General features: G+C 39.4%; 1 protein-coding gene across 3 annotated transcripts; it reads right to left on the reverse strand.

Annotated features, from left to right (window-relative positions):
• Positions 1-16976: 16976 nt before the first annotated feature.
• LOC131257416 (bark storage protein A) lies at positions 16977-23320 on the reverse strand. 3 transcript variants are annotated; one of them, XM_058258277.1, is made up of 5 exons: positions 22788-23320; positions 20807-20874; positions 20312-20467; positions 18038-18289; positions 16977-17381 (listed from the first exon to the last, which is right to left on the reverse strand). In XM_058258277.1, exons 1-5 carry the CDS (start codon positions 23008-23010, stop codon positions 17040-17042), a joined length of 1041 nt encoding a protein of 346 aa, XP_058114260.1. In that variant the 5' UTR covers positions 23011-23320; the 3' UTR covers positions 16977-17039. The 3 variants fall into 3 exon arrangements, with proteins under 3 accessions (XP_058114260.1, XP_058114264.1, XP_058114267.1); XM_058258281.1 differs by having other exon boundaries at positions 20807-20870; positions 22784-23314; XM_058258284.1 differs by lacking the exon at positions 20312-20467 and having other exon boundaries at positions 22788-23316.
• Between the last annotated feature and the right edge of the window lie 3233 nt (positions 23321-26553).

A 26553-nucleotide genomic window follows, 5' to 3' on the forward strand; every position in this document is an offset into this window, starting at 1 on the left:
TTTGTATTCCTTCATAAAAACCGCTGGGTAAAAGGTTTTATCTACAGTGGTCATTTTCCCTTTTTTTTTCCCTTAAAAAAAAAAAAAAAACCGGAGCAAATTGACTAGGATGGTTATATCCTGTGGCAGGGGTTGTAGGGCTCACAGCATTATATGTGTTTTATCCATGCCGTCCATCCATTTTGTCCCCTCATTTTAGGCATAAGCTAGAAAATGAAATGTTTCAAAGCTCAAGTACCCACAACAGGAAATAGTAGTGATTGAACACCCTCAATTAAAATTTTTTATGGGACTCATGAAGTTTTGGATCAAGCTGAAATGTGTTTTCCCTTCATACAGGTCTGTGTGGCCTTATGAATTCGTTGGATGGCAAATCAATGTCACGGTGGGTCCCAGTAAGGTTTCAATGTCACGGTGGTCCTAAGAAGGTTTCAACGGTGGGTGTCGTTGTCCTTACTGTTTCGTGTGGTGTATTGCACCTGCACGTTGGATCTGCTTCATTTTTGGGCGTATTTCCTAAAATGAGCTGAAAAAAATGATGGACGGTCTGGATATATAACAGATACATCACGTTGGGTTCCCAGTGCAGGGTCCAGAGGGAATCCGTGTCTTACCTCTTTAGTCTCTCGTTTGTGGGGACTCTTCTCTAACGATAGACGTGGCTTATATATAATTTGAACAGATGCGGATCAGCTACTCTCCTCTCTACCCATCCCGAACTCGGAACGGGCTGGGGCTCTGAGGGGCCCACCATGATGTATGGGTTCATCACCACCGTCCATCCATTTTTCTATGTTATATATTTTAGGATAAAATCTAAAAAATAGGCAGATCCAAGGCTTCTACAGCTCACAAGAAGTTTTTAATGGTACTTGTTTAATCCCCACTGTGTTCCACTTGTTCATTGGATCTGCCTATTTTTTAGCTTATAGACTTAAAGGATATGAAAAAAAATGGATGGATGGTGTTGATAAACTCATACATAACGGTGGGCCCTCAGAGCCTTAGCTTGGTCCGAGCTCAGGACTGGTGGGGTAGTACCAAATCCACGTCCAATTTCAACCATCACTTCTGTTAACCCAAAAATAAGACACGTCGGACGATTGTGAGATATTAGACGTGGAATTTGAACGGTTGATGTTGACCTTGTCTTGGTAACCTTTCATCCAATGGCCACGAATAAATGATCAGCATGATAAGCGTGATTCGGAATATGCGGTATACGGTAGCGGATTGCGTCCGACCGGTTCTGGCCTTAACAGATCTGTGTCGGGGCCCTAATGGACCACGCGAAAGATTATTCTTGCATTTAATGCAACATAAGCTTAGTATTTGGTGTGGTCTATTAAAGCGTTGGATCTATTTCATTTTTGGATTATGTCGTAGCATAATCTTAGAAAAGAGATGGGCGGCGTGGATAGACAGATAAGTCACGGTGGGCTCCACACAGAACTGGTCACGCTTAAAGGTCGACCGGGGTCGGACGCAATTCGCTTCGAGATATACCCTACCCCAATACTTGAGGATTCTATTGGTAATGTGCATGTGTGCCACGAAGATTCGCCACCATTTAAGACGGTAAAAAATACACATTGATATATAACCCTTGAGTAAAAAGACGGTAAAAGGGAGGTGGTTCGTTGAGACCAATTGAGTTGAAATCGTTCAAGAGGTGGGCCACACTGGGACTGTGGGGTCATATGACCGTACGATTGGATTGATGAAGTGGGGCATTGACCGGATACATGGAGCCGTTTGCTGATGTTCTTGAGGTTTTTAGTGCGCACTTGCGCATGCAGGCGAGAAAGGAACTTCTTTCTGCGAATATTTCAAGTGCGTCCTAAGTCTGTTGACCAAGCTTACTCAACTCGTAAAGGCTCGTCCAACTCCTCTTTGAGAGGAGGTTTACTATTTCCACACGCGAGTGGTAACCATATAAATTCAAACATATGCGCCGGAATGTGAGAAGTGCGTGTGATTAGAGATTTTTATTTTATCAATTCAATCAAACACAAGGTCACAGGTGTTATTAGGGGCTGGTATTCGACTTTCATATGTGTTTGCAATGAGCTTGCATGTAAGTACACTTGACTCGATATTTGATTGAACTAGTGGGTGCCCCATGTGAGGTCAAACTAATTAGAGACTGGACATAGGATCCAGCTATTCTCTCAACCATTGATTGACCAATGATCAGATAATTTACGAAAGGGTTGGGGTTAATCATTCAGAATGATTCTTTTTAGCTTGTGTTAATAGACTTACAAACTTGTTCTCTCAACAGTACCTTAGTTTGATATTTCTCAAGGAATATTAGAGATGAATAGATAGGTAAAAAGAAAGTTAAATAATATTGATTTTATTAATATTTGAATATATGATCCATTATAATCGCTAAGGTATCCAACAACTAAAGAAAGAAAGAAATAAGAGATAATAATTACAATCCAACAACTTCAAGTTACAGACATTTAATCTACTTATATGGTATTGTAGCGGGAGCCATTAGGCAGTAGCTATCTGTGCTAGAATTAGGTCAGGCTATGATAGGATAAATGAAAGATAAATTGAAAAGTAGATATATGTATTTGGCATAGGGCATTGAGCTTTTTTTCGTGTACTCCTTTTATAGCTTGTCGAGGCGACAAAATTCTTACTGGATTTTCTTGCCGATCATATATCATTCTCTTGTTTACGACATGTATTCCGAATAAGAAAATCTCCTGGATAGATCTAGAACTGTTGGCTTTTAGGATCTTCCCGTCGTAGATGATCCTTTCATGCAGATATTCGTGGTCCACTAATCATATTCATGATCTATTCGGGGAACCTCAAGGCTGATTTCGGACCTGAAATCGAACATGACCACTCATCTAATGGCCCATTTCCTGCACTAGAATGTTTGGTCCCATAAGGTTTGGAGTGCTAGAGATTACAGATGGACAGGATCCATCTGATATTGATCTTTCAAACTTTTGATCTCAATCAAAGCACGATCACACTATCGGGTCATCAAACTTTGCCGTTCTTTTTATTCCGATTATTGTACAACTTAGGACTTGATTTGGCCGATGTCCATTTTCTCCCGATTTGAGTCTGAACCATAGCTGGATTTACTTGAATATCGGTTTGATCTTTAGATATTCGGAACCTTCTCGAACGTTACGAACACTCCAAACGTCTCTAGGAAGATCTCTCATTTTAGAGGGACTGTGACTTTGTGAGAGACAACCTTGCTAAGTGTATCATAACCATATGTGTGATAAGATATGTTTTCTGCGGGTCTTTTATAGACATGTTGGGCACATTACCTCATTAATTGGCATGTTTAATAATCGTGGTCATGTGACATCCGTCAATTTTCTATTATAAAGGCATGCATAAGGGTTTGCGCCTTCGCATTAATAACAGAATGCGTATGACCAAAGGAAAATCAAGTGAAGATACTCCTAAGTGTGAGTACGATTTCTACAAGTATTAACCCCTTAGTATCAACATGTGTTGGCTTCCCATTGATCCTTGTCAAGGCAATGAAATTGAGTGCAAACACTTTCCATCAAGTGTGATACACTATTTAGATCTTTTGGGATACAAATGAGGCCACTTCAATCCTCAAGTGGGCCAGTGTATGGATGTATATATATAGCTAACATGGCATGTGAAATTAGCAAACCTGTGTTGGGACAATTGACATTTTTGAGAGCTATTACAGATCCGCATCATTGACAAACATGTTTGATATTTGGGCCATTTATTAGATTTTTCCTACCATTAACATGCCAAAATCAAAATTAGGATAGTGTTTGTGCCACACATGCACATCAAATGTGGCCTGCATGAAATTTTCCTTTTTCAAATTAGTTTTTTTTTTCTTTTCAAAATGACCATTTTTCTCCTAGAAGTTTGAAGTTTTAAACTAGCTAATCATTGGACCAATGTTGTTCTTGTTCTAAGGCATGTTCATAAGGTACTTTATTTGATGACTAGTCTGAATTTCTGACATGTGTGCCTGTTTGGACAAGATCTAGTAGTTCCATATTAATGGTGTAGATATGGTCACATGGCATGTATGTTATCTTCATGGCATGCGCCAAATATTGGAAAGACAAATCGTAGCTAAGCAGATCATTAAGGAATTGTGCTGCTCATGTGATTTAGAGATAAGAACTTGTGAGCGTTAAGGATATGTCAGCCCTAGAGCACATATGAGAGACTATTGACAAGATAGAACACATTAAAAAAGAAAAAAGTTAGGCACGATCAAGTGGAGTTAACCCTCAGCTTATAATTGTTAATACGTAAAGTTGACACATAGGCAGTGGTTATTCTCACGACCTTTTCAAGTAGTTTATAAATAGCAGAGGAGAATACGGAGTAAGGATCCCAACATCAATCAAAACACACAATAATTCAATAATCAATCTAGTGTAGCACTATTTATTTAGTCCTTCAGGGCATTTAGCTTTCTTCACTCCTCAATAGTCATGAAACCCTTAGTTTGTAGGATTGGCTTAGTCTATCCCTGCCCTAAGACGGACTGACTATATGATAGCTAGTAGTTGTAATTCCCTCTATGTGCGCCCACATGCTATATTTGAAGGAAGATCGTAGCCTTAGGAATTGTCTATATACGCCCATATACCGGGTTGACAGTAGCTCATAAGTCTCTGTTGGAAATTATATATATTAATGTATTTCTGTATAATGTGGAAACCGAAAATTGCAAAATAATCAGAAATCAGGACAGGCTGAAGCACGTCTGAAACGCTGTCCTTGAAGCATTATTTGCCCCTACTCAAGTGAATTGAGTATGCTGATAGGCTACAGGCAAACAACTTCTAGGATACGACGAGCCTGGTGTGGGTCTGCGTTCAACAAACACGAAGGCCCACCAAATAGAACTCAATTACACACTTTCTGGCAGTATTTCAGTATAAAGGAAAAAAATTCCAAGAGAAGAAGAAAAGAAGAGAAAAAGTAGTTTTGACTTCTGCACAGGTCAGTTCAAATCTTCAGCCACTGGTTCAGTTGAACCGTCCTAGACCACACCGCTGGTCTGTTCTTCAAGCTAAGGTTTAAGCCTTACTACGTTGCTGAAAACACTAGAATATATGAGTGGAGAGAGGCTAGCTGTCTTAGTTCGTATGGGTTTGCTGGAGTGAGTTGAGATGGTTTGGAAACCCATCCAGGTCCTCCTTTTATAGGCTATGGTGGCTAGGGGGTTATGGTCCAGAGACTTAAATTCCATTAAGCCATTTCTGGTTGTTGGAAAACTAGCCGTTTTATGGCTGTTTTCTGATTATTGTGCATGAGTCATTAAGCTGCTGCATGCTAACCGTTGTGAGACAATAGCTAGCCATTTTTTGGCTGTTGGGCTAGCCATGCAGCAATTTACAGCTGGACCCTGTACTAATGGCTCAGCTATTACAGTTTCTACTCGCACACGTCTCGCTCCAGTTTGCTCAAGGTCTCGAAGGAGCGACCCTCTGCAACACGATGCGGACGTGCGAAGTGCAAAGTGCGCTACTAGCGCCTCTACAGCCACACTGCCTCACATGCCCATGCCCTCGCACCGAGCCCAAGCCCGAGCCCGAGACCGTGCCCGTGCCCGTGCCCGAGCATGCGCGCGAGTGTTCCAGTGTTACGTACTGGAACACGTAAGGTCCATAGTCCACGGACTAGGTAGGTAAATATTATAATACTCCACATCCTTCATATAAATCACAGATTTTTCTCTTCTCTTTTTCATGTGGGACTATTCCCAAAAACCTACAAAAAAGTATTTTTTCAAAATAACTTTTATATATTATATATTATATTATTATTAAAATCAATATTTTTGCAACAATCCCCCACTTGATTTTATAAAAATATTTTCTCGGTTAAACAATACTGCCAGAATAATTTGCTTATATGCATAAAGAAAGATATCTTTCGATTTTAATCTTTCCTTAGTGTAAGTATCTCAAAACTCTGTCGAAATGACTGGTAGCCGCAGCTTTGAACCAGTTATTCCTAGATAACAGAATTGAAAATACTATACACATATTCACTATGTGTTTGTTAGAGTTCCCACAATCTTGCTCATCACAATTAATGGTCATGTGCTTATCCTAATTCATGAACGATCCCGAGAGAAAACTCCTAACTCTCATGAGAGACGGCACCATCTCTACGTTCATATAGGTGAAATCCTTCTAGTGTCTCCGTTACTATAAGATATTTGTCCGTATAGACTGGATTTCATTAAGAGTTCTAAGACTCAACCCTTTATTTAACGCTCAGCACTTATCTATTATGGATGAGGTTTTATAATTTAGTGCTGAAAACTTTCCACATATCAGTGACTTGTTCTTACCCATTAAACCCAAAATTAGAGATTTTCTGACTTTAAGTTAGGTTACCATCACTGATGAAACTTTGGTTGAAGAGTTTCAACCCCATCCCTCTAGATGTAGCCTTTACTACCACTCTCGGTAGAGGTTTAGTGAAAGGATCTGCCAGGTTATTGCTTGATTTCACATAAGAAATAACAATGATTCCATCTCGAATCAATTGTCTGACATAATCATGTTGAAAACTAATATGTTTAGACTTACCATTATAAGTGCCGTTATAGGTTCTAGCTAAAGTAGCTTCACTATCACAATGTAGTGATACAACCAATATAGGCTTTACACAGAAAGGAATTTCTAATATAAGATCCCTTAACCACTCAGCCTCTTTGCCTGTTGCAGTCAGGGCTATAAATTCAGACTCCATAGTCGAATGCGTTATGCAAGTCTGTTTCTTAGATCCCCAAGATACAGCTGCACCTCCTAAGGTGAATATCCACCCTGTAGTAGACTTGTTGTCCCCTGCACTCGATATTCAGCTTGCATCGGTATATGCTTTTAAGTAACCAAGGACTCTACTTATTGCATTCCAGTGTTCAGTAATGGGGTTACTAGTAAACCTACTAAGTTTACTTACAACATATGCGATATCAGGTCTAGTGCATTGCATAGCATACATAAGACTCCCTATAGCACTTGCATATTCTAATTGTGCAACTATTCTTCCAGTATTTTCTTTTAGCTTGATACTTGGATCAAATGGAGTCTTTGCTTCTTTTAGATTTAGATGGTTAAACTTATTTAGTATCTTCTCAATATAATAAGATTGACACAAAGCATAACCTCCACAATGTTTTTTAACTTTGATACCAAGAATGGTATCAACTTGTCCAATATCCTTCATTTTAAATACGGAAAATAGAAACCTCTTTGTTTCAGTCACACCTTCCATTTTATTACTTATTATTAACATGTCATCAACATATAAACAAATAATAACGATGTAACTACCATCTACTTTAGAATATAAGCATTTGTCAGCTACATTATGCATGAAACCATGAGATAGTATTTTGGAATCAAACTTCTCATACCACTATTTTGGTGCTTGTTTTAATCCATACAATGATTTGACTAATCTACATACTTTGTTTTCATTTCCTGGTAGAATGAATCCTTCAGGTTGTTCCATATATACCTCCTCGTTGAGGTCACCATTCAGGAATGCGGTCTTTACATCCATTTGGCGGATGTGAAGATGATGTATGGAAGCTAGCACAAATAATATCTTAATAGATGTTATCCTAGCTACAGGAGAGTATATGTCAAAGTAATCTATCTATTCTTTTCGTCTAAAACCCTTAGCTACTAGTCGAGCTTTAAAGGTTTGAATAGTCCCATTAGTGTGATATTTCTTCCTAAATACCCACTTATAACTTATGGGTCTAGAACCTAGAGGTTAGTTAACTAGTTCCCATGTTTGATTTGATAGTATAGATTCCATTTCATCGTTTATAGCTTCTTTCCAGAAAGCTGAGTCTCTAGAGGATATGGCCTCTTTATATGTTTTAGGATCATCTTTTATAGTCATTACTATAGGTATTTTTCTTATAACATTTTCTCTATCTCCTTCTACAAGATGGAAAATGACACGTTATGAGTCTATATAGTCATCTCCTAGACTCTTTTCTATTCTTGTCCTTTGACTCCTATGAGGCTCAATAGGAGCTTCCACTATTTGTGGAGCTGTACTATCTGATTTTCTATTAGGAGTTTGGATTTCATTATCCTTTGACTCCAAGGACAGTGAGTTCTCAAAGAACTCAACATCTCTTGATTCTATTATTGTATTAGACTCTATATCTAGAAATCTATAAGTTTTACTATTTTGTGCATACCTTACGAAGGCGCACTTAACAGCTCTTAGTCCTGACTTAGTTCTTTTTGGATCAGGGGTTCTACAATATGCAAGATCCCCTCACACTTTTATATATCCTAGGTTAGGTTTTCTACCTCTCCACATATGGAGATATTTTATATTTTTTTAGATGGAATTCTGTTTATTATATGACATGCTGCAAGAAGTGTCTCTCTCCATAGACTTAGTAGCAACTTTGCTCTTATCAGCATTGAGTTGACCATTTCTACCAAGGTTCTATTCTTCCTTTCAGCTATTCCGTTTTGTTGAGGTGTGTATAGCGCTGTACATTGATGTATCAGTCCATGTTCTTCACAAAAGTTATCGAATTCATTGAAGAAGTATTCTCTTCCTCTATCGCTACGGAGAATTTTCATTTTCTTATTCAGTTGATTCTCTACTTCTGCTTTATATATTTTAAACATGTTTAATACTTCATCTTTGCTCTTTAATAGGTACACATACACATACCTAGAGCAATCATCTGTAAAGGTTATGAAAAACCGTTTACCTCCACGAGTAAGAATGTCATTTAACTCACAGATATCACTGTGCACAAGATCCAATACTTGACGATCTTTCAACACTTTAGAAAAGATTTCTTTGTCATTTTGGATCTTATACACACTTCACATTTTTCGGTTTCATTATCTGTGTATGAGATTAAACCATTCTTAGCCATGAACTTCAAAGTACTATAACTTATATGGGCTAGTCTATCATGCCATAGTCCAGCGGATTCAACCATATACGCAGAAGTGCTACTTTCATTCAGAGAAAACTTAACCATTCCGTTACATGCATATCCCTTTCCGACAATTTTCATTTTTGGATAGAATCAGTTTACCTGACTCATACACCACCTGTATGCTTGGTTTTCCCAGAAGATCCACAGAAACTAAGTTTCGCCTCATGTATAGGACAAGCAGTACATTAGTTAGAATCACTTTCTTTCCAGAGGTGAATATCAGTTCGACAGTCCCTTTGCCGATGACCTTCGATCGGACTTCATTACCCATTTGGACTTCTTGACCATCGGTCAATTCCTCACAGGTTTTGAAAGCTGATTTATCGTAGCACACATGTACAGTAGCGGCAGTATCATACCACCAACCTAGAACTTTGCCTTGGATGGTATTCACCTCAATGATCATAGCCACGATATCGCTTTCTTCTACTGCACTTGCCTCTTTTTTAGATTTGCGATAGCGGCATACTCGAGTATGGTGCCCAGTTTTTCCACAGACATGGCATGGGCCCTTGAACTTTCCGTTCTTCTTTTGAGTGTTTTACTTGAATTTCCCTTTATTAGGTTTCAGGGAATCGTCCTTCTCGGGATGTTTGTTATTAGTGTTTTCTACAGCATGTACCTTGGACGAGGTATTCCCGTTATCATTTTTTCTATCGCGATTACGGGATTTTTCCTCAATCCTGATGTGTTTCTGGATTTGTTCCAGTGTGTAGTCCTCGGTTTTATGCAGCAACTTCTTTGTATAGTCTTTCCACATCGGTGACAATTTGGCTATTATAGCCCCGACTTGGAATGATTCAGGAAGATCGATTTTTATTGCTTTTATTTTGTTTACTATTAGCTGCAGTTCTTGGATTTGGGGTAGCAGCGGTTTATTATCTACCATGCTGAAGTCAAAATACCTGGCGATGAGAAACTTGTTGGTACCTTCTTCTTCAGCCTTGTATTTGAATTCCAGAGCGGCCCAGATCTCCTTTGCTGATGATGTTTGTTGGTACAGATCGTACAGGCGGTCGAAGAGAGCATTTAGAATGTATCCTCGACACAAGAGTTCGTATTCGGCTCTTTTGGTGCGGGCAACTACTTGTTCAGGTGTGTCTTTGTCAGATGCTTCAGGTATTGCTTGCAAATTTGGATCTAATATGTAATAGATCTTCAGCGCTGTCAGGAGAAATTTCAGCTTGTCTTGTCATCTTGTAAAATTGGTTCCATCGAACCGATCAAGACGTATCAAGTCCTGATTCATCAACTTGATCGATAAAACACTGTCAGCTTCCATCAGTAAAATAACGCTTTAAGATTGTTGAAAATTATACAGATTAATGTATTTCTATATAATGTGGAAACCGAAAATTGCAAAATAATCAGAAATCAGGACAGGCTGAAGCACGTCTGAAACGTTGTCCTTAAAGTGTTATTTGCCCCTACTTAAGTGAATTGAGTATGCTGATAGGTTACAGGCAAACAGCTTCTAGGATACGACGAGCCTGGTATGGGGTCTACGTTCAGCAAACACGAAGGCCCACCAAATAGAACTCAATTACACACTTTCTGGTAATATTTCAGTATAAAGGAAAAAATCCCAAGAGAAGAAGAAAAGAAGGGAAAAAGTAGTTTCAACATCTGCACAGGTCAGTTCAAATCTTCAGCCACTGGTTCAGTTGAACCGTCCTAGACCACACCGCTGGTCTGTTCTTCAAGCTAAGGTTTAAGCCTTGCTACATTGCTGGAAGCACTAGAATATATGAGTGGAGAGAGGCTGGCTGTCTTAGTTCGTATGGGTTTGCTAGTGTGAGTTGAGATGGTTTGGAAACCCATCCAGGTTCTCCTTTTATAGGCTATGGTGGCTAGGGGATTATGGTCCAGAGACTTAAATTCCATTAAGCCATTTCTAGCTGTTGAAAAACTAGCCGTTTTATGGTCGTTTTCTGACTGTTGTGCATGAGCCATTAAGCTGCTGCATGCTTATTGTTGTGAGACAACAGCTAGCTAGCCGTAGCCACTTAGTCGCACCACGACTCGCACCTGTCTTGCTCAAGTGCAAAGTGCGCTACTAGCGCCTCTACAGCCACATTGTCTCACATGCCCACACCCTCGCACCAAGCCCGAGACCGAGTCCGAGTCCGAGATCTTGCCCGTGCCCGTGCCTGAGCCCGATCGCGCTCGCGGGTGTTCCAGTGCGTCCATAATCCACGGACTAGGTAGGTAAATATTATAATACTCTACATCCTTCATATAAACCACAGATTTTTCTCTTCTCTTTTCCATGTGGGACTTCCCAAAAACCCACAAAAAAATATTTTTTCAAAACAACTTTTATATATTATACATTATTTTATTATTGAAATATATTTTATTAAAATCAATATTTTTGCAACAATCTTGGCATTGCCTTTTCCTCGTTCATTGGTGTGCTGATCAGTAAAGCACTCCTCTGCTCTCTGCCAGGTTAGTGATCCCATTTTTAATGCTAAGTTTTACTTTTTTGCATCCATCTTCAACTTATTTTCGTTCAATCATACAATTGTTGTACTTTTGAAAGTTTTTGATTTCAAAACAAAAAGAACTCATTGGAAGAAGTGACTAACATCTACAAATTGCTTGATTACCACACTTGACAGTTGGCTAAATAGATGGTTGGTCTCTCAACCATTCGACCAAGCACTGCTCTATCTCGACGCCAGTGGTTGGTGCCGTTCGGTTTGAATCGGACCACAAATCAATTCTGGAATAACCGCAAATCTCACACATGTACCACGTGTCCGAATTCCATACCAATAGTACCATCCAACAACAGAACTACATACTACATGGGAGCCGTCATACATGACTATGTTTATCCAAAACTCACCAAGGGATTGATAGAGTGTGTAGAAATTACAATCAATGACACTACCCAATTAATGTAGGTGCCACCACACATGCAAGAAACCAAGGGAGATAGAGAAAATGAGAAGGGGGTAAAAATAAATAGCTGCATTGGTAAAGAAAACCAAGGGCAAGTGAAGGCGAAAGACTTGTCCTCACATTTTTTTGTTTTTTTAATGACGTGGTTTGCTCGAGTTTTAGATCTACTACATTTTGGGTTGATGTGGTAAAATGACATAGCAATATAGATACACTAAATACAATCATGCATGTGGGTCCTTATAAAGCCTTTGTTTTATGGACTCCCTAATTTCTATATTCGAGGTATATTTACTTAGAGCATTTGTTACACTAGGAGGGAAGGAGACAGAGTGGTTCACCAGCATGAAAGAAATGAAATGATAAAAATACCCTCAGCTAAAGGGCCAACAACATCCCTTTGAAAATCACTTTTATGCTCCTCTCTTTACTAATTGTAGGGATAAATTTGAACAAATGCTATTATCTTTTATATGTAATAGAGATGATTCCCACCATAATAGTCATTGCTTTGGTGGGGTGCTATGTGCAATTCATTTTTATTTTTAGTTAATTAAAATAATAATTATTTTTAACAATAAATAATTATATTTAATATAACTAGCAAATTTTTATAGAAAATTTTCTCATAAGATTTAAAATTTCCAAAGAATTTTCCTACATCAAACAAGATTGGTAATGCTTTTGAAGAAAGAGAGTAACTAAAGTATCTTCATATATTGTTTTTCTTTAAAAGGTAATAAGGTAAGAAAAATTAGAGCCCACATTATATTTATACAACATCTAACCTGTCAAACATATACACTCAACCATAACAATCATAAGAACTGAAAACCTTCAAGATCAAACCACCAAATGGGATGTACTTCGCATACTAAAGTTTGTAATTGATGTGGCTTACCTTATGTTCCGATCGACCAAATGTTCTATTTTTCTGAACATTATTGCGATTGCAGCCATTGAACAAGTTGTATATCATATAAATATCACGTACACCTATGCAATTATGCGTACTCTACAACTTTTTATAATAATGTATACATTGGGTATTATGGTAATTTCATGATTCGAAAAATAATTTCCTCCTTATTTGGTAAAATTTTAATATCTAGGGAATTTTACTGTAAGAGTCCTATATTACGGTGGCAATAAGTACTTATATCTATACATTTATTATTATTATTTAAAATGTCACTTGATTCCGGTGTGGCACACAAAAATAAATGTACCAACCTAATTTTTCTGTGTATTCCTGATGTTGCATACTGTTTGTATGGTAAGGGTGTCCCATGGCATGTTCGTGGGGCAGGCACGTGTATGTTTTCAGTTCAAAATAAGAAAATTGAACACACGTGTAACTGATGTTTCCATGCGTATGATACACGCGCGCTCATGTGCTGGAAGCATTTCTCCATGATGCGATGTGACGTGACGGTGGTGACAGGCAAGAACGTCAATCGAATAAAATAGAAACGTGACTAAATCTTCTGTGTCTGGCTTTATAGTAAGTGGCGTGGTTTCCGTTTCAACGGGGAGATCATGGGATAAGCACCCGTAGTGGAAGCGGATTAGCTGGTGTACTACACATCGACTACATACCTGATATAAGCTACATGTCATGCGATGACGAGCGCTGACGCTGCTCCACCTCCGAGTGGAGATCAAAGTTACGTGGGCTCCACAACGATGTATTTATTATATTCACATTATTTATGTATTTTTTAAAATCATTGTAGCGCATTATCCAAAAAAATGAATTATATCCAAAGATCAACCGGACCACACCATAAATAGCAGCAGCAGAGATGATGATTTACACCATTAAAAAATTCATAGGGCCCACTATAACATTTATTTCCCATCCAATCTGTTCATAAGGTGACGGAGACCTATATGAAGAGGAAAACAAATTTCATATTGATCCAAAACTTCTTTGATCCTACAAGGGTTTTAATGGTAGACGTTCAATCCCTAACTGTTTTTTGCAGTATGTTCTTCTTGATCATTAAATGTCTTATTTTTCCTTTCAAGCCTTGTTACGAGCTCGCAAAATGGATGAACGGTTTGAATATAAAACATACCTAATCATGGGACCTACAAAACTTGCTGACATCAATATATCAGTTATACAGCTGGTGTGTGGTACCCAGCCAATTCGCTTCCTCGTATAGTGTAGGTGTGCATGTTTGAGGAAACATATTGGCTACTCCCCATGCCACCGGCCAATGGCTGGTGGTTGGTGCTTTGTAGACCCACCATGATGAATGTGTTTCATCCATGTTGTCCATCTATTTTTCTAGGTCAATTTAGAATATGAGACAAAAAATGAGGCGTATAACAGTCTCCAGTGGACCACATTACAAGAAACAATGTTTAATGAACGTCAACTATTAAAAACTTTTTGGGACTATAAAAGTTTTTATCTTTGTTTTTTTCCCTTCATCTGGGTCCGTATGACCTAATCAATAGATTGGATGTCAAATAAACAGTAAAGTGGGCCTTAGGAGGATTTTAATGATGGATATCCAATCACTATTGTTTTCCTGTGGTGTGGTCCACCTGAGATTTATATACCTCTCATTTTTAGGATCAAGCTATAACATTATATGTAAAAAGGGATGAACGGCATGGATGAAACACATACATCATGATGGGGCCCACATAGCACCGACCACGAGCCACTGGGCTAGTGGCAAGGGGAGTAGCGAATCTGTTTCCTATGTGTGATGTGGTGTGGTAAAAAAAGAAAAAGAAAAAACCAATCTCGTTTTAAAGAAGTCCATGCTTACTAGAGCAGATTTTGGTGCATTCCTGGCCGTGGGCCCACCCTGATGTATTTATTGTACATCCATGCAGGCCATCTATTTTTCCAACTCCTTTTTAAGGCATGAGCCAAAAAAACAAAACAGATACAAATCTCAAATGGACCACACTAAGGAAACAGGGGTGATCGACCATTAAAAACTTCTTGTGGGTCACAAATTTTTTGGATCAAGCTGATATATATATATATATATATATATATATATATATATATATATATATATATATATATATATATATTCCCTTCATCTAGGTCTGTGTGATCATATCAACAAATTCGATGGCCAATAAATATTACACTGATCTTTAGAAAGTTTTGAACGGCAGACATTCAATCACAAGTGTTTCTTTTGATATGGTCGACCTTTGATTTGGATCTTGTTCATATTTAGGCTCATGCCCTAAATGAGCCGGAAAATAGATAAATGGCTTGGATTACAATACATACATCAAGGTGGGCTCCATGGTCAGATCTGTACCATGTTAGATGAGGCCGGGCCCCACCTAATCCGTTCCCATGCTGACCATGAAATCAATGGTCCAGATGCTTCCATTTGTGGAAGCAATAGGACCCATCACTTTTCGTAGGCCACGATGTTTCCGGCAAGCTAATCGGACCCATCGATTTTCAATGGGCCATGTTGTTTCGAGAGAAGCAATAGGAACCATCTGTTGTTGTGCGCCGCACCCATCGATTTTCAATGGGCCATGTTGTTTCGAGAGAAGCAATAGGAACCATCGGTTGTTGTGCGCCGCATTGTTCACTGCAGAGCAATAGTCCGTCCACCTATTACCACTGCCCATCTGTTATTTTTCATTCATACATGTAATTATAAATTCCTCAACTCAGAAAAGGAAGGTGCAAAGCTGGAGCGTTGACTCCTGTGACAAAGCACTTGAAATGATATGAACCATTCAAAGAAAACGACGGGTGAAATCATAAAATAGCAACTGTTGAACTCAAGTCCATTCATGGAACGGTAAAAATCATTTGCAGGGGAAAGGTATTCCGCCAATAGCGTACCAGTAATGTGCAGGAATGCTTGAACGGCTCCATTACCCACACGCAGGCGTAGCCTAATGGATTGTGGGTCCTGCTTGAGTTAGAAAAAGTGGTCTGTTTACTTGAATGGGTCAAGCTTTGGATGAACCTAAAATTATAAATTTACAATTTCTGTAAAAAATAATTAAAGAAATCGAAAATAAAAGATAAGATTAAGCATGTGTGATCACGCTGTCCTTAAAGTGTTATTCATCCATTCTAAAAGATAGTTGAGAATGCTAATAGGTTGTGGTCAAATAGCTACGACGAGCCCGTTGTGATTCAGCATTCGGCAAACACAAAGAACCATGAATGAAACCCTATGTACACATATTTTTGTTTGGCAAATAAATAAAAGAAAAAAAAAATCTATATTTAGGAAGAAAATTAAAAATTTTAGACCATTACTTTGGTCTGTTTTTTGAGACCTTTAGCTAAGGTTCGTATGAACCTTGCTGCTGCACGTGCAGTTAAATCTCTCTCCACTCGCTAATTGCAAAGTACAAAGTGCCCTGCTATCGCCTCTATAGGCATTCTACCTTACATGCCCACACCTTTGCATTGAGCCCATGCACGCATGGGGGTGTTCCAGCACACAAGTCCTGGTACTCCACAGATCAACCAAGCAGATAATAAGGTACTCCACGCCCTACATATAGACAGTTTTTTATTTTCTTTTTTCCAATATGGGATTATTCCCATAAATTTCAAAAACGCAAATTTTTTTCAAACAAAATCTTTTATTTTAAATTTTTTTTAAAAAATATTTTTAATCAATGTTTTTCACAACATTTTTTCTATATTCACTAATTAGGCAGGGTTGGTATTATATCATTAGCCACATATTCCATTCTTAAACCCCAAGCGTGGACTTTAAGGTCAGGTCGAACCTGATTTGCAGGGTGGGTTTGGGCTAGAATTCTTGGCCTGTTCAGTAAATGGGTTGGGCTCAGGCTCATTGTCAGCCGTATATGCAGCTCAGTAGTATTGAATAAGTCCATCTAGGCCGGGTTGGGCAGTCCTGTTGAGCATGCATATTGAGCCTTAAGGGTACATTTAGACCGTAGGTTACTTTACATAAGCTACTAAAACATTTTCTAAGCACTGAATCATTACATTTTCCAATAGGAAAAATTAAGAAAACATAATTTCTAGGAATAGAGCAATTGTCTGCAATTGTCAACTTATTATGAATGGGAATGAGCTATGTAGTGGCACACAATCTATATATTTAGTCAAATCTTACACAGATTATTCTGTAGTTTATGAAAGCAATAAGGAGATGAATTTAGCGACTACAGTAACTGCATTTTGGGCTGCAAGAGATGCGAAAACAGATGCTTCGTTGGACTCGGCGGACCCACCACCAGCCAGATCAGATAGGGCCCTGAAAGCTATGAAAGGAGTTGATTGCTGGCGACAGACGAGAGCTACCGCAGCACTTTCCATGTCGATTGCGGTGATATTGAACTTGGAATTTAGGAATTGCCGGTAGGCAGCGTTGTCGATGAATGCATTGGCACTGCTTCCTTTTCTCACCCTCACCACCACAGGCGCCCTTGGTAAACATGTTGTGGCATTGATACACCCTTCCAGCGTCATACCCTTAAGTTTACAAAAGGGAACATTTTCAGCACAATGCTTACATGGTCATTTTCATATGCAGCACAAAAGTCGGAATGTAAGCTCATATGTGTATGCATGTGTGTGAAAAACTCGAAAATGGTCAATAAAAGTTTACCCAATTTTATAAATTATTTTAACATTTTATTTATGATTTTTAAATATTAAATAATACTGAAAAAACTCACTGAGTTTCTGAGTCAACTAGAGTCAACTGGATTTCAGGTAGAGCCACATTTTGTGTTTTTAAACATGGGTTAAGATAGGGTCCTTACTCATGGCTCAATGGCAGACTTACAAAGAGTTTCAACAATAGGTCATGGGTTCAAGTACTTGGGTGAAAACCACCCTAATGGAAAACTCAGATGTTCTGCAACGAGAACAATATCGCTAGAATGATAACGTCTTTCTCAATGGTCGTGTATGCATGCGTTCAAATTCACGTGCTCAAAGGTTGGAACCCAGTGCAATTAGGAGTCAGATCTGGGCTCCCATTAGCGTAACGCTGAGACAAGTGGGCCAGGCCCAGCCCCGTTTGATTCAGGCCCTTAGATCATGGGCCTAGCCTGGCTCATTTGCCAATATTCAAATATTAATGAGAAAAAGGAGAAGAGAATAGAAGAGAGAAGGCAAGTCACCTCAAGCTTCCTCGAAACAGCAAAATAGCGCTTGTCTACAGAAACCCAAAAGGCATGTTGTCTAACTTCAGGCACCCCATTTACTGGAAATATCTCCTCTGGCTGATACCACGCGTTATTTAGAAGGTTGTCTGAAGACTTTTCATTTTTGCTAACATTGTTGTATTTGGAGAATTTGAGGTAGCCTATTCTCCTCGTGTAATCCCCATTGGATTCCAGTGCCAATTCATCATCGGGCCCATTTCCATATCTCTGCTTAAATAGAGGGTCAACATCTTACCAAAACTTGCTATTTATATCCAAAAAGTTAAGAGGAAGAAAGGAAAAAAAAAAAACAAATGATGGCATGAGTTGGGTTTCTTGCAAAAGCCTTCGTAACTTTCTGAATTAATTGGGCTGGATTGGCGGGCCCAGCCAGAGTAAAGACTGCTTTGGCCAAGTTTTGAGCTGTGTGAGCCGAGTTGAGCTTGGCACAGCTGGGCTAGGCTCGGTCAGCAGCTAACCCCAGCTCAGCTCGGCTCAGTTTGGTCAACAGTTCGAGCTAGTTCGAACTGAGTTTAAGCATACCAGACATTTTCTCAAGCACATATAATGCATTTTAAATCTCTCACATAATACAAAACAGTAACAACACCTAAGTATTTAACACCCAATAAGCAACATAAAAAACAAAATATGAGGGCTCTTCTATAATTTAAAGTTTTTTCTTCATAATGATTTGTTTCATATTTATTCTTTCTTCACCACTAGCTGATTATGCAGATAATGTATGAATATGAAACAACACATTGTTGAGTCATTTCATTAAACATTTGGAGATCGATCCAAGTCAATTCAAAATGAGGTTCGAGCCGGGTCAAGTTAAGCTCGAACTCAGCTCGAAATTTATTCGAATTCCAACAACCAGCTCGACTTGGCCTGAATCCAATTTCAAGCCGAGGGGAGTGGAGCTTTTCCAAGTCTAGTCCAGCAAGCTGACCAAGCTAATTCGACTCGTGTACAGCTCCTGTGTCCTAAAGGCCCGTTATTCAATGACTACGCAGCCTTCATCTCCCCCACAAGGGGCCATGATGTACACTTGATTAGATCGGAATAATCAAGGAAAATTTCATCCATTGGATGGTTAGGATAATCTTCAATCTATGGTGGGACACACTCAACAAAAAGTCGAGTTGACCTGTTTCCTACCATCTCTGTGGAGGCCACTTATCAGATGGCTAGGATCATCTGATCAATATATTATTTTCATCTCTTTACCACCCGGAAACTAAATGGACGGTGACAAATGGCAAGTCATCTTGCCACGTGTAATGTTGGGGGAGGATTTCGCACAAACATCGCAGTGGGGCGCACATGGGTTCCAGTGCAGGAACTTCCTGCGAAAGGCTTTAGCAGGAAATCCGCGTCCGTCTGTCTGTTAACGGTATCATCTCCCAAGATAGTGTTGAATCGAGGTGGGGAGAACGGCTTCTGATTAAATTTGTAATTATGGTGGAGACAGAAGCACGTCTGAACTATAAAGTTATGGTGTTCCTACTTACATCTCTACATTTGGACAGCTCAATTGACTGATCCTGACGGTACATTATCTTCATCACACATTTGATGGGCCACCATGCAAAAATCACACTGATTGAATGACCTGATCAACCCATAAAATGATCTTCTTTTCTGTACCCATTCATTTTGCATGACATGGGCGGATGGCTAGGATTTCCTTCTAGGTCTATTTTTGCATAGGCACCATAACTTTTGGTGCTCCAAGAGCACCGAATCATTTCCCTGATTCTCTACATGTATCCATTAATGGTTGTAATTATTTCTTTTTTTCTTTTTTTGATAATATACTTGTTTTTTTTTTAGTTTTTTCTGATTTGAATTGAAACCATCCCGCGTATGGTACGCGGGCATAGCATGATCATCCATGAGTATGCACAGAACTAATGTACTCATCACATGCATATATTCTCAATCCAAGCCGTCCAAATCGTTGGAAATGATTTTTTCGTAACCCAGAAGCTACACAGAACTCATTTCCTCAATCATGTGTAATATTCAGTCCAAACATCTGTTGGGCTTCCTAAATCGGTGATAAAATGATCTCAACCGTTGAAAAAAAAGGAAGGTCCACCACCCACTTTTAGGCCTTGTTCTGATTAGGGCCATAGCTAGTTCATGGTAGGGCCCACCGGATGAATGGCCTGCATCTTGTACACGCTGACTATTTGAATAATTCTACAACGAAATATATGAAAAGGGGTGTAATTTCAATACCTGCCAATTCCAAAGTCCTGTGTGGGCCCAGTAGTGAGGAATGGTCACATCTCCTATCTGGAGGTTTGGGTTTGCATTACCAGCAATACCAAAATGCAACACTCCTTTCACCTTAAACAGGCTTACTAGTAATTGTGTGGTTAGACCTGCATTAAGCTGTCAAAGAATAAATTATTATTTAGTTAATCATATACCTATATTTGTTATTTGATACTCTGGTAGTGTATGACATTTGATACGCAGTCACTCAAAAATTGTATGAGTGATGCACATAAACTGAAGCTAAAATAAATGTAACTTTTTCGTTCATGTTACATGTAAATTAGGACTGATAATTTGGGCAGTTTAGTTTGCATTATTTGTATGTCATGTATGACAATTTCTAAGTACTTGTGTATCACCATCAAACTCAGGCAGAGTATTAAAATAATTATTTTATATAATAAAATAATACATATTTATAGAAAATCGAGGGTTAATTGCTTTTTTACATACCATGCCCAATCCTGTCATAACTAGAATAATCTTTTCATTTTCCAACTTTCCAATTCGGAATCTTCTGCCTGACAAATAAAATAGAAATTTTAAGAAAATAAAAGGAGATTAATAATTTTGTGAGTTTCCATATGGATGCCCTGGAAAAAAATCATCTGTAGAGTACGGACTTTGTGGGACCCGTACATGTGAAGTCCGCTCTGTCCATCGTATTTGTTCATATCATTATAATGCATGAGCCCAAAATTGAAAAAGATCCAATTCTTAGGTGGACCAGACTATAGAAACAATGGTGATTGAATGAACTATCATAATGTTTATTTTCCATCCAACCTGTTGATAAGGTCAAACAAACCTTAGATTAAGGGGCAAAATAAATATCATCTTAACTCAGAAATTTTGGTGTCTCATAAAATGTTTTTAATTGTCAATGATTCCTATAATATGATCCACCTGAGATTTGGATCTCTTTCATTTTGGGTTCATGCCCTAAAATATTCTGAAAATAGGGATGGACACATACACCAAGGTGGGCGCCACAGTATGGGCGCACGTCCCATGTACGTGGGTCTAGGCAGCCGCCTTGCTCAAAATAGATTCACGTGACCATGAGCCGTTTGAAAGTCTGACTCCTTGGCTTTGTTCGGACTCAGGAGGTTCCCTACTATAGACGGCTCATGTACTTCATGTTGCATGAGACGCGAGTATAACCATGGTGCGCCGTCCAATATAAATGGGCTCCAGTGCGGCTCAGACAACCATGGGCGCCGATTAGCTACTGACAGGTTGAGTAGCGATACTCCTGCTGCTGAAGTGACGTCACCAAATTCCGTCGGCGCCACCATGACGTATGTTTTGTATCCACACCTTCCTTCCATTTGAAGAGATGCAACACCCAGAGAATGAGTTAAATCCTATGCTCGATTGGATACCAGCATAGAAACGGTGGGAACAGTGACGCCCACCGTCAAAAACATCTAAAGGCTACAAAAGTCTTATAACAAGCTGATATTTGTGTTTTCATTTGTCTCATGTCTTTTTTAACTTTTGAACAAGTTGGATTTCGAATAAACATTATGGTGGGCATCTAGGATAGTTTCAACGGTGGGAATCACTCTCCCCACTGTTTTCTGTGGTGGGGTCCACTACAGATTTTTGCCTGCCTCTCATTTCCTAAAATGATATCTCCAAATGGATGGACGGTGTGAATACAACACATACATCATAATGGGCCTACAGAACTTGGTGACGTCACTTCAGTAGCCGATTGGATACCTGTCAGTATCTAATCCGCGTCCGATAACCATGGACCACATGTATATATTGGGAATATTTCCATCTTGATTATATCAGGACCCAATGATTCTTCCCACGGAAAAATATCGTTTCTCAAAATCAGAGAGAGAAGGAAAGGAAGATATTTTTTTTTTCTTTTACATTTGAAATTGCAATAAGAGTAACTTCAAACAGACCAAAGTGGAAACGAAAATAGAAGAGAACTGTTCTACAATGGCAGGGCACCAAAACTTGTCTTGCTTGTCTTCGTTTCCCTTTTCTTTTCTGTATTTTTTTTTTTTTTGCAATGTATTATATGTGTAGAAAATCAGCACCATGAAAATTGTAGGTCCCAGCACGAAGATCACCTGTAAAAAAATCAGTTGGACCCTCTCATTACCTGGGCCACACAACATTGGAATAAACGGACAACTGACCGTTTGATTAAACATACAGTTGTGGCCTACCTAGTGAGTGCATCAGTCTGATTCTGTAGAAGGATCTGATCCATTTGGTAAGGCCAACTGTTTTCATGGTACTGATTTCCTACCCAACTGGTTTGGTTGTGGGAAAGATGGTGTGGTTCCACAAGCTGGGGTACCCTTGCCTGTAAATGATCAGTTCTCAAAAGAAAAAAGAAAAAGAAAAAGAAAAAGAAAAAAGAAATTAGAATATGGGAGATGGGAGATGAATATTTAAAACTTACCAGCAAAATCCAAGTATGGAAATCTCTGATCAGCAGCAAAGCTATTTGATTGCAAGAGAGGAGCCATCTCAAAGGAATTGGGCACTACAAGCCCTATGTAAGGGCCCACCTTGTTTATTCTACTAATGCTTTCCATTGTCTTCTCACTAACCTCCCCATATGATACACTGCTTGTGCCCATTAAAATAATACAACCCATCAAGATAATCTTCAAATTCCCCATCTCTCTCTCTCTCTGTCTCTCAACCCAAGAGGCTCTTCCAATGCATAGGGAACGAAAGCTCGTGAAAAATTAAAAAGAATCTTTTGCGGTGGGGAAAAAGAGAGCTTGAACAAGGAAAAAAAGGTAGAGGGAGTTGACCTGCGGTCCGCCGATATGCATGGAGATCACCGTCCGTTCACACGTGCCAATGTAGAAAACGTGTGCAAGATTCAAACTTTTCATCTGGCGGATCATAGATCCTTTGGACGGCTAGAAAATTGTTTTAGCCATCCATCTCGTTCGTACGTTTTGGTTTTTGAGGGAGAAGATATAATAAGTGTGGCCCAACTGATGGAGGGCTAGGACATCTAGAAGTGCACCACATTGTCACGTCTGCTCGTGGAGTAGGGTCGGCGAACCCGAACCTTGTACGGCGTATTTGTAGTCCTGATGCATTGGATCTGAATAGTATTCGTCATGCACCTCATTTCCTGGGACCCATGGTTTTGGGACCGCTGATATTACGGGACCAAGCACGGATAGCAGATGATCCGACGACCTTCAAGATTCGAATATTAAAGACATCCAATCTTTTGTCTTTTCTTGGACCGTTGTTTTAAATTTTTTTATTATTCGTTTATTTCTGGGCCACGGATTTAATGGTTAGGAACTTCTACTTTCTCAGTCTACGTTACATCCATCGGATAAATGGTCCAGATTTCTAAAGCATGGGCCATTTGTGGGACGCCGATTGCATTCTGACATAGACAGTAGGGATGGGCTACTGGACTGTGTTCTGTGGACCTACCATGATTTATGGGTTTTATCTAGGCCGTCCATCTATTTTGGATCATTATTTTAGTGAAAAATAAAAATAAAAATGAGTAAGATCCGAATCTCAGGTGGACCATATACCACATGAAAACAGTGGTGATCAAACGGCCACCACTAAAAACTTCCTAGGCCCACTGTAATGTCTATTTGCCATCCAACCTGATGATCTGTCAAAATGGATGAACGGTGTGGATAAAACACATACATCGTGCCATTTAATGTGATGCCAGTATGCAATCCCCGTCATTTGGTGTACAATCCAAGTCCGTGTGTAACGCGGATTCAGTGGATCCGGAAACCATTGAGCCCGGTAGATCCTTCAGTGTGGGGCCCCATTATTTATTTATTTATTATTATTATTTTTAATCTACGCCATCTATCTGTTTTGCTAGCTCATTAAAATGCATGATTCCAAAAGTTTAGCAGATCCAAACCTCAGGTGGACCATAGCACAAGAAATAGCGGTGATTAAATGTCCACTGTCCAAAACATTCCAAGGCCCACCGTAATTTTGTATTTGCCATCCAAACTTTTGATCAGATCAAACGTACCTGGATGAAAGGGAAACACAAATGTCAGCTTGATCCATTGGATGTGAATAGTATTCCTCATGCAACTCATTTCCTACTTATACAAGTTGACCCTATGGTCCAGTTATTGTGACCATTGATATTACGGGACCAAGCATAGATAGCAGATGTTCCGACGCTTTTCAAAATTGAAAGATCCGAGTCATCCAATCTTTTGTATTTTCCTGGACCGTTGTTGTAAATTTTCTATTTATTGTTTATCTCTATCCCACGGATCTAACGGTTATAAACCACTCCTCTGGAATAATTTAAAAGAGTTTCCAGTATACATCACATCCCATCAGATAAATGGTCCGGATTTGGAATGGGCCCATTTGTGTAAACTGGTGCGTCGGGCGCTATTTAGGTTTGAAGCATTTCCATAATTCCTCCTTTTTGAAAGGTCTGAATCCGATGGGATTTCTGCAGGCAATGGAAGAAGCAAGGGCTTGATGAAAGCATTGATACTCCTTGAATGCATTGCTTTACATACACGCACTTGTAAATTCAACACGCCGCATGCATGTAATTCAAATTAAACCGTCCAAATAAATTGTAAACCCGGCATGCATGTAATTCAAAATTAACCGTCCCAAATCCCTACTGTTTCGTGTTGTGTGGCCTACAGGAGTTTTGGATCTGCACATTTTTTTTGCACCATGTGGTATTGTGGTATTGTAAAACTGATGGACGGAGTGGATTTGCCGACTACAAGAACTCCACCAAAAACAGCTTCGGATGACAAATAAACATCCACGTGGGCTTTGGAAGGTCTGTGGTGTGGTCGACTTCAGCATTGGAAATACTTCGAAACACGTGCGTTAGGGTGAGCCCCACATATTCTTGGCACGAAGGAAGTCGGCGGTGGGGGACGCGGATTAGATACTGACACGTTGAGTAGCGAGTCGGCTACTGAAGTGACGTCTCCAAATTCTGTGGCCCAGGCATATAAAAATCTGTAGTGAACCCAATCATAGAAAACAGTGGGGAGAGTGATTCCCGCCCGCCAAACTATCCTAAGGCCCACCATAATGTTTATTTAAAATCCAGCCGGTTCAAAAGTTAAAAAGACATGAAATAAGAGAAAACACAAATATAAGCTTCATCTAAAACTTTTGTGGCCTTTAGAAGTTTTTAACGGTGGACGTCACTGTCCCACTATTTTCTGTATTGGGGTTCATTGGAGCTTTAGATTTAACTCATTCTTTGGATATTGCCCTAAAATGATCTCTTCAAATTTATGGAAGGTGTGGATGGAAAACATACATCATGGTAGGGCCCACGGAACTTAGTGACGTCACTTCAGTAGCGAGTCCCCTACTGAACCTGTCAGTAGCTAATCCGCGCCCGGCGGTGGGCGGGTAACCACGCAATCCGCGTCCATACGATGTGGCGCAAGTGTCTCCTGGTCAATGGGAAGGGTTAGGTGAGGCCCAGGCATCGCACAACGTAGTGCGGCCCTGATCATGGGGCCACCTTGATATAGGTATTGTATATCAACACCGTCCATCCGTTTTTACAGCTCATTTTAGGGCATAACTCCAAAAATAAAGTAGATCAAACTCTTGGTGAACCAGACAAGAGGAAACAGTGGAGATTCACCGTTAAAAACATCTTGCCGGCCAGAGAAGTTTTGATTAAGCTGATATTTGTGTTTTTTTTTTTTTTTCTTACCAAGGTTTGTGTGGCCTTATCAAGGTGTCATATGGCATATAAACATTCGGGTGGGTATTAGGGTAGACCCTAGATGGTTTTAGGGGTGGGCGTTAAATTACCAGCATTTCCTATGGTGTGTTCTCCTTTAGATTTCATGTATACGATCATGCCGTAAAATTAGTTGGAAAAACGGATGGATGGCATGGATAAGAAACTATGCGTGGGCCGCACTTTCAGGCCATGTTGGGAGAGGCCGCACCTAATTCCCTCGTTTCAGAAGTGTTTCCGTGGATGTGGTCATCGCGTGAGGTTTTATGTACTCTCAGGAGTATCAACACCTGCTCAAGGGTTCAAATACGCATAGGTGGTGGCTTCCCACCACGGTGTGAGTGATTGGTGGTGTGCGTGCCTGTGTAAAAAAACGTAAAAAAAACAAAAAGCCCATAAAGACCAAAATTAAGTTTTTTACTTTTGAAAATGCCTTTTTAATTCTTTTAAAATACAA

Source organism: Magnolia sinica, chromosome 1, assembly GCF_029962835.1.
Source record: "Magnolia sinica isolate HGM2019 chromosome 1, MsV1, whole genome shotgun sequence".
NCBI lineage: Eukaryota > Viridiplantae > Streptophyta > Magnoliopsida > Magnoliales > Magnoliaceae > Magnolia > Magnolia sinica.

Bases quoted from the DNA above. Each gene is read 5' to 3' on its own strand.
- LOC131257416 (XM_058258277.1), bottom strand. From the start codon at position 23,010: ATGGGGAATTTGAAGATTATCTTGATGGGTTGTATTATTTTAATGGGC. The intron at 20,875-22,787 runs GTAAGTTTTAAA...TTTATTTGTCAG, and splicing joins TCCATACTTGGATTTTGCTG to GCAGAAGATTCCGAATTGGA. The intron at 18,290-20,311 runs GTATTGAAATTA...CTATTTAAGCAG, and splicing joins CAGGACTTTGGAATTGGCAG to AGATATGGAAATGGGCCCGA.